The 12,638-nt window shown below is 38.2% G+C and overlaps 1 protein-coding gene across 6 annotated transcripts in view; it reads right to left on the minus strand.

Annotated features, from left to right (window-relative positions):
• The window catches only part of shi (dynamin-1 shibire), a 74,303-nt gene that overhangs the window by 21,075 nt on the left and 40,590 nt on the right, over positions 1-12,638 (minus strand). For 3 of the 6 annotated variants that reach the window (XM_089643492.1, XM_089643495.1, XM_089643498.1), the window contains exons 11-13: positions 10,164-10,351; positions 8,855-8,974; positions 7,461-7,475 (exon numbers count right to left, since the gene is read on the minus strand). In XM_089643492.1, coding sequence (XP_089499618.1) covers positions 7,461-7,475; positions 8,855-8,974; positions 10,164-10,351 — 323 coding nt within the window. The remainder of the gene's footprint in view (positions 1-7,460; positions 7,476-8,854; positions 8,975-10,163; positions 10,352-12,638) is intronic. The other 3 variants (XM_089643494.1, XM_089643499.1, XM_089643493.1) reach the window with 2 other exon arrangements.

Consider the following 12,638-nt stretch of genomic DNA (forward strand, 5'->3'; position numbering starts at 1 on the left):
GCTGATCGACATGAAACTAGAAAATCAGGTCTGTGTACACTGTGCACTGATCATTGCTAGTGGAACACCTTTCAACGAGATATTAGTATGCGGTGTCGCCTCTAATTGTATATGCTTCAATTGTATATGTAGTTATATTATTATCAAATGTATTTATTGTTTTAAAATAAAGTATTTTACATTAAATGTAAAGCTACAACACATAAAGATAATTTGTAGTAAGATTTTAATGGGTTTTTGCATTGTTTCATTATAAAATTATTGCCAAAGATATAGTGAAATTTTTTTTAAATTCACAGCATAATAATTTGTGATAGCTAATTTTTAATATTAAATATAAATTTATAAAATCAAATACAAAACATTACATTCAAATACTGTGTAAAGCCAAATTTGGACAGCAATAGTTTATGTAATTGTAAGCCAGTAAAAATAAAGGTCAGACTACTGTGAGTTATTGAATTGACTGATTGTGTAAACCATTAAATTGGATCATTTTTAAAATAATGCATCAAAGGTCAAAGATATTTGGAGTGTATAAAAAAACAGAAATGTAGGTGTGATCAGTGAGACTTAGGATTAAGTGGATAAGTTTAGTGATGAGGCAAGACCAATCAGAAGTTGTCAAAGGAAGTCCTAACAGATATTTGGAACTGACAGTGAAAGAACCAAACTAGAATGCATTCTGTTTTTGAAGAGTTTTATTTCCAATAGAAATGAGATTCGCGAGGCATTGTTCGGAATTACAAATCCAGAGGTCTGAACAGAAAGTAAGGCCGATGTCGGCAAAATAAACAGAATTAAAAGATGAGCAAATGCTTAAAACCCTGTACGCACATTTGTTTATACTCAACGGTTTTACTCGATATCGAGTAAGTATCACCACTGTGTGGACGACAAAACTCATGGCTCGCAGCGATTTGGAACTCCTAATTTCTTTTGCACTTACTTGCTTCGAGTCGGGCTCTAGTGTGTGTAAGTTACTTCAAGTAAGCTAGTATTGACACAATGATTGTCTCATATTATTTATTATTATTATTTAATGAGCAGACAGCTTCTGCTTTCACAGTAAGTTTAACTGTAATTGAGTTGTTTAAAATTTAAAATAAGTTAATCCTTTCTTCTCTGCAAATAAGAATCTAATGGAGCTTTAAATAGGTTTATATTACAGTAGAACCCCGTTAATTCGAACCCCGATAATTCGAAAAAACGCGTAATTCGATATTTTCGCCAAAAAAATATCCAGAGAAAATTTTTTTCATACGAAATGATTTTTAATTCGAAATTCGTTAATTCGTAATTCGAAATATATTTTTGTCCGCACACGAAAATTTGTTTGTGTAATTCGAAAAACTTCGATTTTTGCGAAAATAAATCATAAAATTTCGTAAATCTGAATCTAAAAGACAGCCATAACGGTAAAATGCCGAAAAATGTATTTTTATGTGGTTGTACATCGCCCTAATTAGTATTATTATTTTGTAAATCGGAATCAATTTACAGTGGAATGTCGTATTTTTTTCCAATTTATTCCGAATATCTGAGTTTGAAGGGCCGAGAAAATTCGTTTTACGCGGAAATATGCCGTAGTTTATGAATTTACACCAAATATCTGAATTCAAAGGGTCGGCTGCGACGGAATTCGAACGCTAAATTTCAATTTACGCGGAAATACGACATATTTTTACGAATATACTTCAAATATCTGAATTTAAAAAGCCGGCCGCGACGAAAAACTGCCGAGAAAATTTTTTTCCGATTTAAGCGGAAAAATATTGTATATTTACGAATTTATTATAAATATCTGAATTTAAAGGGTCGGCCGGGACGGAAATAGACCTCGAAATTTCAATTTACGCGTAAATATATCGCATTTTTACGAATTTATTTTGAATATCTGAATTTCAAAAATCCGGCGCGACGGAAATCGGCTCCGAAATTTCAATTTACGCGGAAAATATCGTATTTTTTACTAAATTTACTTCGAATATCTGAGTTGAAAGATCTCTACAGAAATCGGCCGCAAAATTTCTATTCACGCGGAAATTTGACGTATTTTTACGAAATTTACTTCAAATATTTAAAGGATTTAAATTTAAAGGATCGGCCGCTACCGAAATCGACCGCGAAATTTCGGTTTACACATAAATATATCACATTTTTCGAATATCCGAGTTTAAAGGACCGGCCGCGAAAATTAGATTTACGCTGAAATGTGTGGTATTTTTGTGAATTTGCTTAGAATAACTGAACTTGAAGGGCCGACCGCGACGGAAATCGGCTGCAAGAATTCGATTTAAACGGGAATAATTAGTATTAATACGAGTTTACTCCAAAGATACCACCCGAATTTGAAGAGGCGGCCGAGGAACTCGATTTTCGCCGTTATTTTTTTTTTTTTGTTCATAAAATTTCGAATTACGTGGGAATTCGTTAATTCGAAATTTTATTTTTGATGTCCGCTGGATTTCGAATTAACGAGGTTCTACTGTAGTAGCATGGATGACATGTTGTGGAAGTTTGTTCCATGCATCCACTATTAACATTGGATGACCATAAGTTCCTTCTCACTCGTTGGTTTTACTACACGAGTACCAACGAATATGCATACAAGGATTCTTACAGCAGACAATTTGGTAGGCGGGAATGGGTACCGCCGCCCTGGGAACCATTTATTGGATGACCAACACCTCTGCCACAGGTCACCCCAAGTGGTTCGCTACGTTTGGTGACTTAGCAGGGGTGCCCGGGTTCATGGGTTAAGGTTTGCCCAGGTCTTGGTGGCGGGTGCGTCGGCCCACCTTCTGCGTGGCGGGCCGGTTGGGAGATGCTGGTTGAGGGAGACCCTTTACAACCGGTTACCGCTGTCCGGGCCGCTCGATAGTACAGGGGCCCGACCCTCAGGCTCACGACTAAGGGTGGGCTGCCCCATCAGCGAGTGTAAAAACCCCGCCACTGCTGTTGTGCCGGTTCGTGACCGGAGGGGACCCAGCAGCAGCGTTTGGGGCGCATTGGATGCCCTCTCCAGCCGGACTCTCCCAGCCTATCGCCTAGCACCGCAGTGGGTGGGCTGGAACCAAACGCTCATCACTCCTGGACAGCCTGAACCCCATATTCCTACCCACCCCTCACACCTTTCCATTCCAGACCTTCCTTTCACTTCATACCCTTAAAAAAAAAAAAAAAAAAAAAAAAAAAAAAAAAAAAAAAAAAAAAAAAAAAAAAAAAAAAAAAAAAAAAAATTTAAATCATGAATATACATAAAAACAAACATAACATCTTTACAGCGGCGAGTAGCAGGCGTCCCCGGTGCGGGCCAAAACTGTTGGTAAATTTTGCCAACATTCGCGGCCTGCACACAAATTTAAATTCCGTCCATCACCATCTTTTGTCCCAACGTCCCAACCTTCTTTTCCTATCCGAAACTCAGATAGCCGAGCCGCCAGACTCCTCCTATCTGGACTGCCCGGGCTTTACCCTCGCAAGCAAATTCCGACTGAAAGGAGGAGTCTGCCTCTATAGTCGAACTGACGTCAACTGTGTGCGACTATTGAGTCTGGAAAACTCCAGATTCGACGTAATGTGGGTGCGCGTCAATCTTGCCAGTACGGCAAGATTCTACGCATGTCTATACCGCTCACCGAACCATAGCGAATCAGACACTTCCGAGCTCTTCAAACATTTGAGCGATACTATTGATGATCTCTTGCCCCGCTACCCTTCGGCCGAGTTTGTTGTTCTGGGGGACTTCAACGTTCATAACGAACCATGGTTGAAGTTCTCAGGCCCAACGGACTCGGCTGGCCGACAGGCGGAATCCTTTGCCATTTGCTACGGATTAGAGCAATTGGTTCAGGAGCCTACAAGGGTTCCTGATGTCCAGACTCACCGCTCCAATCTGTTAGACCTATTCTTAACTACTGTGCCACACGGTTATAAGATTGACGTCACAGCGCCTCTGGGATCATCTGACCACTGCCTAGTGACGACATCAATCCCCGTTAGCCTCAGACCAACCAATGAGAGGCTGAGGAGAAAAGTGTGGCACTATAGGTCAGCAGATTGGTTCGGTATGCGGGCCCATTTCAATGCTTTTCCGTGGTCAGCTGTTTGTTTTCGGACTTCGGACCCTTCAAGATGTGCCCAGGAGATTGGTGAAGTCATCAAATCGGCGATGGATGGCTTCATACAATCGACTACTAAAGAAACTGGTGTGGGCTCAAAGCCGTGGTTCAGTCGACAATGCTCCGAAGCAGTTCGACGAAAAAACGCGGCTTACCGAGCCTACAACACATCTCGAACGCCCGAAAGCAGATCAGCATACAACAAATCGGCAAAGGAATGCAAGAGAATCATCAATAGGTCAAAATTCGAACACGACCTGCAGATCAGCAAAAAGCTGGCTGGCTGCCCGCATGGCAGCAGAGCATTCTGGTCGCTTGCGGGCTCAATAGGTCGAAATTTTTGCAAACCCAGTTTGCCACCTCTTACCAGACCTGACGGCTCACTAGCAAACACCGCCACCGAAAAGGCAAACCTTTTAGGGAAAATGTTTGCGGAAAACTCGACCCTCGACGACGGGGGTGCTGTTCCGCCGTCGGTTCCTCACTGCGGCTTCTATATGAAAAAGCTGAGGATCCGGCATCGGGATGTACTCCACGTCATACGGGGGCTCGATGTTAACAAAGCTAGTGGACCTGATGGAATACCTGCCCTGGTATTGCAGAGGTGTGCTGCGGAAATAGTTCCAGTTTTGACAAAGCTCTTCAAAATGTCCCTGAAGTGTGGCACTGTGCCCTCTGGTTGGAAAAAAGCGGTAATTCACCCTATTCCCAAGAAAGGTGACCGCTCCAACCCGGCCAACTACCGCCCCATAGCGATCACATCAGTTCTGTCCAAAGTGATGGAACGTGTGATCAACGACAAACTGCTCACATACCTCGAGAAGAACAAAATTATCAACGACCGTCAATACGGATTCCGGCGGAACCGCTCGTGCGGTGATCTTCTCGCGTATGTGACGCATGTTTGGGGGCGGTGCCTGGAACGTCACGGTGAGACCCAAACGGTCGCACTAGACATATCCAAGGCCTTTGACCGGGTCTGGCACCGAGGACTTGTCAACAAATTGCATTCTTACGGACTTCCCGCATCCCTGTGTACGTGGATTGCTGACTTTTTAAGGGATAGGTCGATTCAGGCGGTTGCTGACGGTTTCACCTCTTCCTCGCACTCCATAAATGCTGGCGTCCCACAGGGATCGGTTCTGTCTCCGACTTTGTTTTTGTTGCACATCAATGACCTTTTGACATGTGCACCGATTCATTGTTACGCGGATGACAGTACAGTTCATGATAGCTTTTTGTTTGACAAGCCCCCAAAGGGCACACAAACTCCAACGGCTCGGAGGGCTTTGAAGCAGAGAATGGACGGTTATCTCGAGAGTATTTCCTCCTGGGGTAAAAATAATCTCGTCGAATTTAATGTTTCAAAGACCCAATCCTGTCTGATTACGTCTAAAAGGGATCCAAATGATAATCTAGTCTCCTTCAACGGAAGCAATCTTCCGAACAGGCCTTCCATTGATATGCTTGGTGTAACTATAAGTGACCAGCTCAGGTACGGGGGCTCCATCGAAGCTAGAGTAAAGTTGGCCTCTCAGAAGCTGGGCGTACTGTACAGGGCCCGCAGATACTTTAATAGTACACAACTGCTCACCCTGTACAAATCGCAAGTGCGCCCTACTGTCGAATTTGGCAGCCATCTCTGGTCTGGAGCCCCAAAATACCTGAAAAAAACCCTTGACTCTGTGCAGAAACGGGCGGTCCGTTTGATAGATTCCCCAATCTTAACAAACGGACTGCAATCTTTAGAGCACAGGCGTCAGGTAGGTATGCTGTCCTTGTTCTATCGGTATTACAATGGAAGATGCTCTGAGGAACTAGCGTCATTGATCCCTTCGGCACCGGTGCGTAGTCGGGATACACGCCAAACGCGCGCCCAACATTTGTACACAGTTGACACTTGTCACATGAGAACGGGTCGCTTCTATGATTCGTTCTTAAGTTCAACAGCTCGGCTGTGGAACGAACTGCCGGCCTCTGTGTTTCCTCCCTCCTACAACATGGGACTCTTCAAGACCCATGTTCACTCCTTCCTCTCCACAAAAAGACCCTCCACACAGCATCCCCAAAGATGACATAGGCCCTGAGGGAAATTATTTTCTTCAGGGCCTCCTGTGTGGAGTAAATATAAAAAAAAAAAAAAATAAAAAAAAGACGGAAGAAATGGTAAAGACATGACATCATCAAGTAAATGAAATACTAGAATTAGGTGTGAATGTGGATGAAGGATTGTGCATCACAACAGTAGGTGAGTGGTATTCCTACCCCTGCGGAGAAACGGCATGATGGTTTGTTAGTTTAATGTTTATCACGTTTTGATCACTAAAATATGAAAAAAACTCTTAACATTTCAAATATCAAAACATCATAATAGAATTCACATCACACTTACCAAGTTGGGACAAAAATACAATACTTTTAAGTTCTACACAAAATAACCGAGGACTGATGAAAAACCAATAATTCAAACTACAAACAAAATGGATATAAACAATGTAAAAAGGGTAGAAAATGGATTAAAAAAATCACTCAAATAGTTGCACTTCCAATACATAATATGGTTTTGTATTTCATGCTTATTAAGTAAGTTTCGTCAGTAAGAAAGTCTATATTCAAGTAATAATTAATTAAAAAACAACAACTGGTGCCTGAAGTGTATGATATTTGTACAGTTTTAATGTATAATATAGTTGTGAAAACACAACAAAACTACTGGAGTAATGTATTTATATGCAGGTGGTGTTAACGTTGACAAACTCAACCAATCAAATTCCTTTTTTGATCATATTTTAAGTGTTATAAAAAGTGATACTTTTCGTACCGAACTTAAATACTTAACATTTATACAACTTGTCAAGAAACCAACAATTTCAAAACACAAATAAAAGGTATCCATTTTTTGAAATACATATTTTAAAAAAATAACATGTAAAAAAAAATAGAAAAAGTTTTAAAAAAAGCAGTGAATTATGTTTTTTCACTGCTTCATAATATCATACATCTTGTCTAATTATACCGAAGGGGCATGTAAAACTGATTGCTAAAATTTCACAAAAATGTCTCCAAAGAAGAAAGTTTACATAACAGAATACATTATTTGTTTCAATTGTTTATCTCTTCACACCTAACCTAACATTTTTCTCACATTCAAAGTGTTTGTGTGTCTATTATTTACATTTACGAAAAAACCTACCCATTAAAATTACATTTGTTGGACATTACAAAATATAAATAATGAAAAATAAGTTCAAAAAAATTGCAAAACCAGTAAATAGTGTAAAATACAGATCAGAAAAGGATTTCGATAAATCAAATTTTCTAAATTGTTTAACAAACCTCATATCCTTCACTCTGTGGTTTGTCGAAATAAGCCACATTATTAGGGAATAAAAACATTCAAATAAATATTAGATGCCTTGAAAACTGTCAGTTACAGAAGGAAAAGTCATAGATAAATAGCATAGAAATTGAAAAGAAACAGAAAAAAGACGCATGAAAATAGATATGAAAGCGATAAATTTTTTTCAACAGTCTAATTTAGTGAAGAAAAAAATGTACATTTGGAAAAGAATCTCAAGAATGGTTACTTGCAAGTTAACATTTGTTTTGAAAAACTGTAATAATAAATAAAATATGTTAAAAATTCACCCTAGCAGAATTATTTAAAAATTATAGGTTGTTGGTAAAAACAAAGCACATGGTATTACTAAGTGACGCTTCTTTAAAATTGATAAAAATGCGAGAAATAAATAATAAAATTCTGTTGCACATAATTATTATTAATATTTATTTCTTTATTAATCAAGCAGAAGCAGTCACACCAGTGCGAGAGTGGTCATGAAAAACATCCATTAGAAATATTAAATAAACAAAAGCAAGAAGTCTCAAAAAGTTTAAAAAAGGAACCAAAACAAACAATGCAGACCCTTCGAAAAGAAGAGACGTACCGACCTTCCTTTTATTATGGACGGACATGAAAAAGGGTGACTGCAACGTCACATAGAAGATCGGAGCCAAGGAGATTTATATGTTAGGGAAAAATAACTCGGTTATCACTTGACTCCATGTTTTATAATAATAATCATATTAAAAATAATTTATATCTCACTCATTTATCTATGGATTTGAACATTACAGAAAACTTATGAACTCCTCGTCTATTTGAAATTATCTTCTATGAATTTTGAATGCAATCTATGGAGTATGTTGACATTTAAAATGGAGGCAAAACAACATTTGGAAAAATGGGATAAATAATAATCTGACTAAGCTGATGGAATACGTATATTGATAACAAAATCTAACATTCGGGAAAGATGGGTAAAATGGCACTTAATAACTAAAAAAAAAAAGTATCCAAGGAGCGTTTTCGGCGAAGGAAAAATATTAAAACACAGAATTACAAGTTCTAACAAAAATTTACATAGAGGTAGGAATGATGAGAAAATTTTCAATGAACAGAAATTTTATCAGTGGCAGAGAAATAATCATGGATAATAATATAGGTTTCGAACCTAAGATCTCTTTGTGTGAGAAAGGAAAATTATTAGGCAGAAAAGTATAGACTCAAATGAATCATTAGTTTTAAACATTTAATAGTATTATATATTAAAAATTTTTGGGTACCATGTAAAAATGCCAAGAAAGTTGACAGTACGTGGTGACCACCATTTTGATTAGCTATATTTTCAAGTTGATGAAGTAAAAGGGTTCTATCAGTGCTACATTACCTCGTCTCCGTTGGAAGCCTCAGCCGTCTTCTCGGGGTAGACCCCGGCGCGGAGGAATGATGCCTTCCAGGAGTCCACATCATCCTGATTTTCACAGGATAACTCCAGCTGCTTGAAGTCCTGGAATATTTAAATGTTAATATGTTATTTATGAATGTGACTTTCTGAAGAGATAATAATATGTACATATTCATTTATTGAAGACAATGAATTCCATCTTCTATCAATCTTAGTTCATATAACGTTGATGGATCTGAGAAGACCCTTTATCCTTCCCATAACCTCCTCTCCTTCATTTCCTTAGAATAACCTCAACACAGCAACCCCAAAGATGACATAGGCCTTGCGGGAAATTATTTTCCACGAGGCAGATGTAAGGCCTACTTTTTAATGTTATAAAAAAATAGAAGAATTTCCCAAGATCGCTGATGAAGCGGTTGAGTTCAAACTAGATGGAGTTTGAACTAGATTCTAGGACACAACATTTTAATTCAATGGAGGACAGAACTAGTCGGTAGTTTACCACTGCCTAATGGATGGGGGATTTTTACTAAACATGGTGTCCGAAAACTGGTAGTACAAGCGAGAATTGAATCTGCACCACATTTAGAAGTTTTTTTGTATTCTCTATTTCAGTGTTTTTCAACCTGTGTACGCGACCCCCAGGGGGGGTCGCAAAGCCTTACACGTGGGGTCGCGGGTAAAAAAAATGACGAGATTCTTCTCTCTTCAGTCTTTCTCTATCTTCAATGTAGGACCTACAAACACTTCTGTGTTTGTAGGTCCTACACTATAATAAATAAAAACTACAACAGTGCTGCTGGTATAAGAAATCCAGCGGTTTGTCACCATCCCCCGTGCCAAAGTTACTATTTCCAGGGCTCTTGCGACTTCTTTGCATAATACAATTGGTTTTTCGATCGACATTTAGCTCTCAACAGAAAGAAAATTAAATACGTAGTTTTTTAAAATCACTGACATTTGTTAACTTATAAAGGGGTCGCGTATTCAAGAAGGTTGAAAAATACTGCTCTATTTGATGTAGACCAGTTTCCCGCTTGTACTACGAGTTTCCAGACATTGTGTATAAGGCATAATCTCAGCTCATTAATTAGTTGTATTCAGTCAATAAAAACACTCATAATCAAAATGTTGTAATTTCTCAGTGCCTCGGAAAGGCTGACAGGGTAGCCAGTTGGCTACTGACGACAACAAAGTACGAAGCATAGTCTTACTCCCACAGATCTGTTGTAGCCTATCCATCTTTAACGGGAACATACTCCAAGCTTTAGAGGCTGACAAGACTAACCTTGTAAACGTTACGCCCTTCGGGATTGAAGAGCGCAAACATGTGCCGGCGGCTCATGAAACTCTGCTCGATATCGCGCAGCTTGAGTCCGTCCAGCGGCAGCATGTACTTCTTGTCGCGCTCCTCCTCGTCTTTGAACCAGGAGATACTTTCAGATGTCAGCACGAACCAGTAGTCGCGGGATCCTCCTGACGGCAAAGGATGTCTTAAGTTTGAGGGACATTTAGCCCACGGGGTGGGCGGCAATTGCATTGTCAGCTAACTATGTACAATCTTTTCAATCCAACAGAGAAGTTTATCTTTAGGAGAATAGAGATTTTGGGTTAATGTGATGTGACATTACTAGCCACAAACATCATATTCCATTGGAACCTCTTATGCTACATATACATATGCGAGCTAAACTGCCGAAATCTTAACCTCCACTTATGGGAAACATTAGGGACAGATCTGACCGGACCGTCCTTAAATTATTAAAGTATTTTTATTTACAAAACAGAGATATGATATTTTCTCGCCATTAGAAAAAGAAATAATTATTCAACTAAGTTTGTCAAAGTGTATGATCACAAAATATCGGCGTGATTTTTCCATTGACAGTTGAAAGATTATTTAGTATATTAATTTTAGATTTCCCATTTCAGAGAAATGCGTGTGTGTACGTGATTGCCACCAAAAGTTGATAGAATGCATTGTCATCGACAACAAGTCTCTCTGCCGAGTTTCAGCTTGATCGGATATCGGGAAGTGGGTTAATTCCTAATGAGATAAGCTGATGCTGTTGATCACAACTCAGGCAACAAGTCCAAGAGAGGTCAAATCCCAAATTTGTTTTATGTTTTCAATGTAAATATATAAAGATTTTATGTTTTATTCTGTATAGATTTACATATATAGATTGCATGCAAGTCTTTAAACATCAAGGGCCTTACTAATAAATGTGTTTTAAGTTTTACACAACTGTAGATGTGTTAGACACGTAGAGCGAATGAACGAAGAAAGGAGTGTAAAGAAAATGATCAAGTAAACCAAATACTTGAGTCAGGGTATATCAAGAGTCAGAATAACAGTAGAATATGTATGAGACGATGTGAGAGTGTGTTGTTTGGTGGTAAAAAACCAGTAATGTTTGAATAATTTATCAGTTGTGTAAAATTTAAAACACATTTATTAGTAAGGGAAAAATGTTAAAGAGAGAATTTTTTTTTAAACTGTATAAAATCTACAATACAAGCCGCCCACCAGTAAAAAATACTTGCGCCAAACAAAATAGCAAAAAAACCCACCAAACTAGCAATAAAAAAATAAAATCAGAAATTTGCATACTTAATAGTGTTTTAAATGGTAATCAAAATAAATACAATTAAAGTTTATCTTATTGTGCGTGCCTTTCTTAATCTCACCCAACAGATAGAGAGTATGTGGGGAGCAGACAAGAAGGCAAATATATATACATATATGTGAATACTGCACTCTGTCCCAACTTCTCCCAACGGTCTGAAACTAATCAATCCCCAATTGAGATGGGGTAAGAGGAAGGTGGGGAAGTACCTGGCTATTCAGGTCTCATCAAAAGATCACAAAACAAGGCTAATACCATCTAAAAGCAACATTTCAATTCCGAATGATGATGAATTCTTTCACCAGGGCGATACTGATACAAAGTATTTTTCCCTGCAGTGCTGCCAATTTGAAATACTAGTTATGTTTGTGTAACTCTGGTTCATTCAATGAACTAGGATTTACTTTGAATTTAAGTATCATTTTCAAAATTGGAATTGATTGTGCGAAGAATTCAGACAAGCGATAAAGTACCTACCTATAATATAATATTTTTCACCACAAATGAAATGTGTATTTTTTTGTACACATTTCTTGAGTACTTTTTTGCATATACCAATAGTTTAATATTTTTTTACCAGAAAATTAATTAATTATATATTTGAAATGTGTATATCTTTTGTATAAATTTCTTACAGTTAATCCGACTGTCGCCGAGCTATGAAGAAACTGCACAGACTATCAAAGCGGCTATGCAATGAAAGTCATGCGTTTGTGTGTAGGTAGAAACAATGGCGGGGATTTACAGTAGGTATGCGTGAACGATGTTAGCGACACTTAAACTAAAAATGGTTCATAGCCTATCTCCCTTGTTTCTATTAACTATGGTTAAGAGAGACACACGCAATAAGCATGTCGATACAGCTACGCAAAAATTTGCAGTTTCACTTTTGATTGATTTTACGGGACTGTATAACGGTAACGTACCAAAAATATATTGGTTTTTACCGGGAAAGCTTTTGGCAAAAGAATAGAAAATGGCAGAAAAAATTGTAAAACGTGCTGACTAAATACTGAATTGTAACGGTGAGGTCTTTAAGTCATGTTCTAAATCTACGGCTGTATTTTTAGGAGCATTTTGTTGATAAAACACTTAACACTTCTGTTGTATGGATTCTTTAATACTGTTGTGTT

The sequence above is a fragment of the Hesperophylax consimilis genome, chromosome 19 (genome assembly GCF_061612785.1).
Source record: "Hesperophylax consimilis isolate HC1 chromosome 19, BYU_Hcon_1.0, whole genome shotgun sequence".
NCBI classification, from domain to species: Eukaryota; Metazoa; Arthropoda; class Insecta; order Trichoptera; family Limnephilidae; genus Hesperophylax; species Hesperophylax consimilis.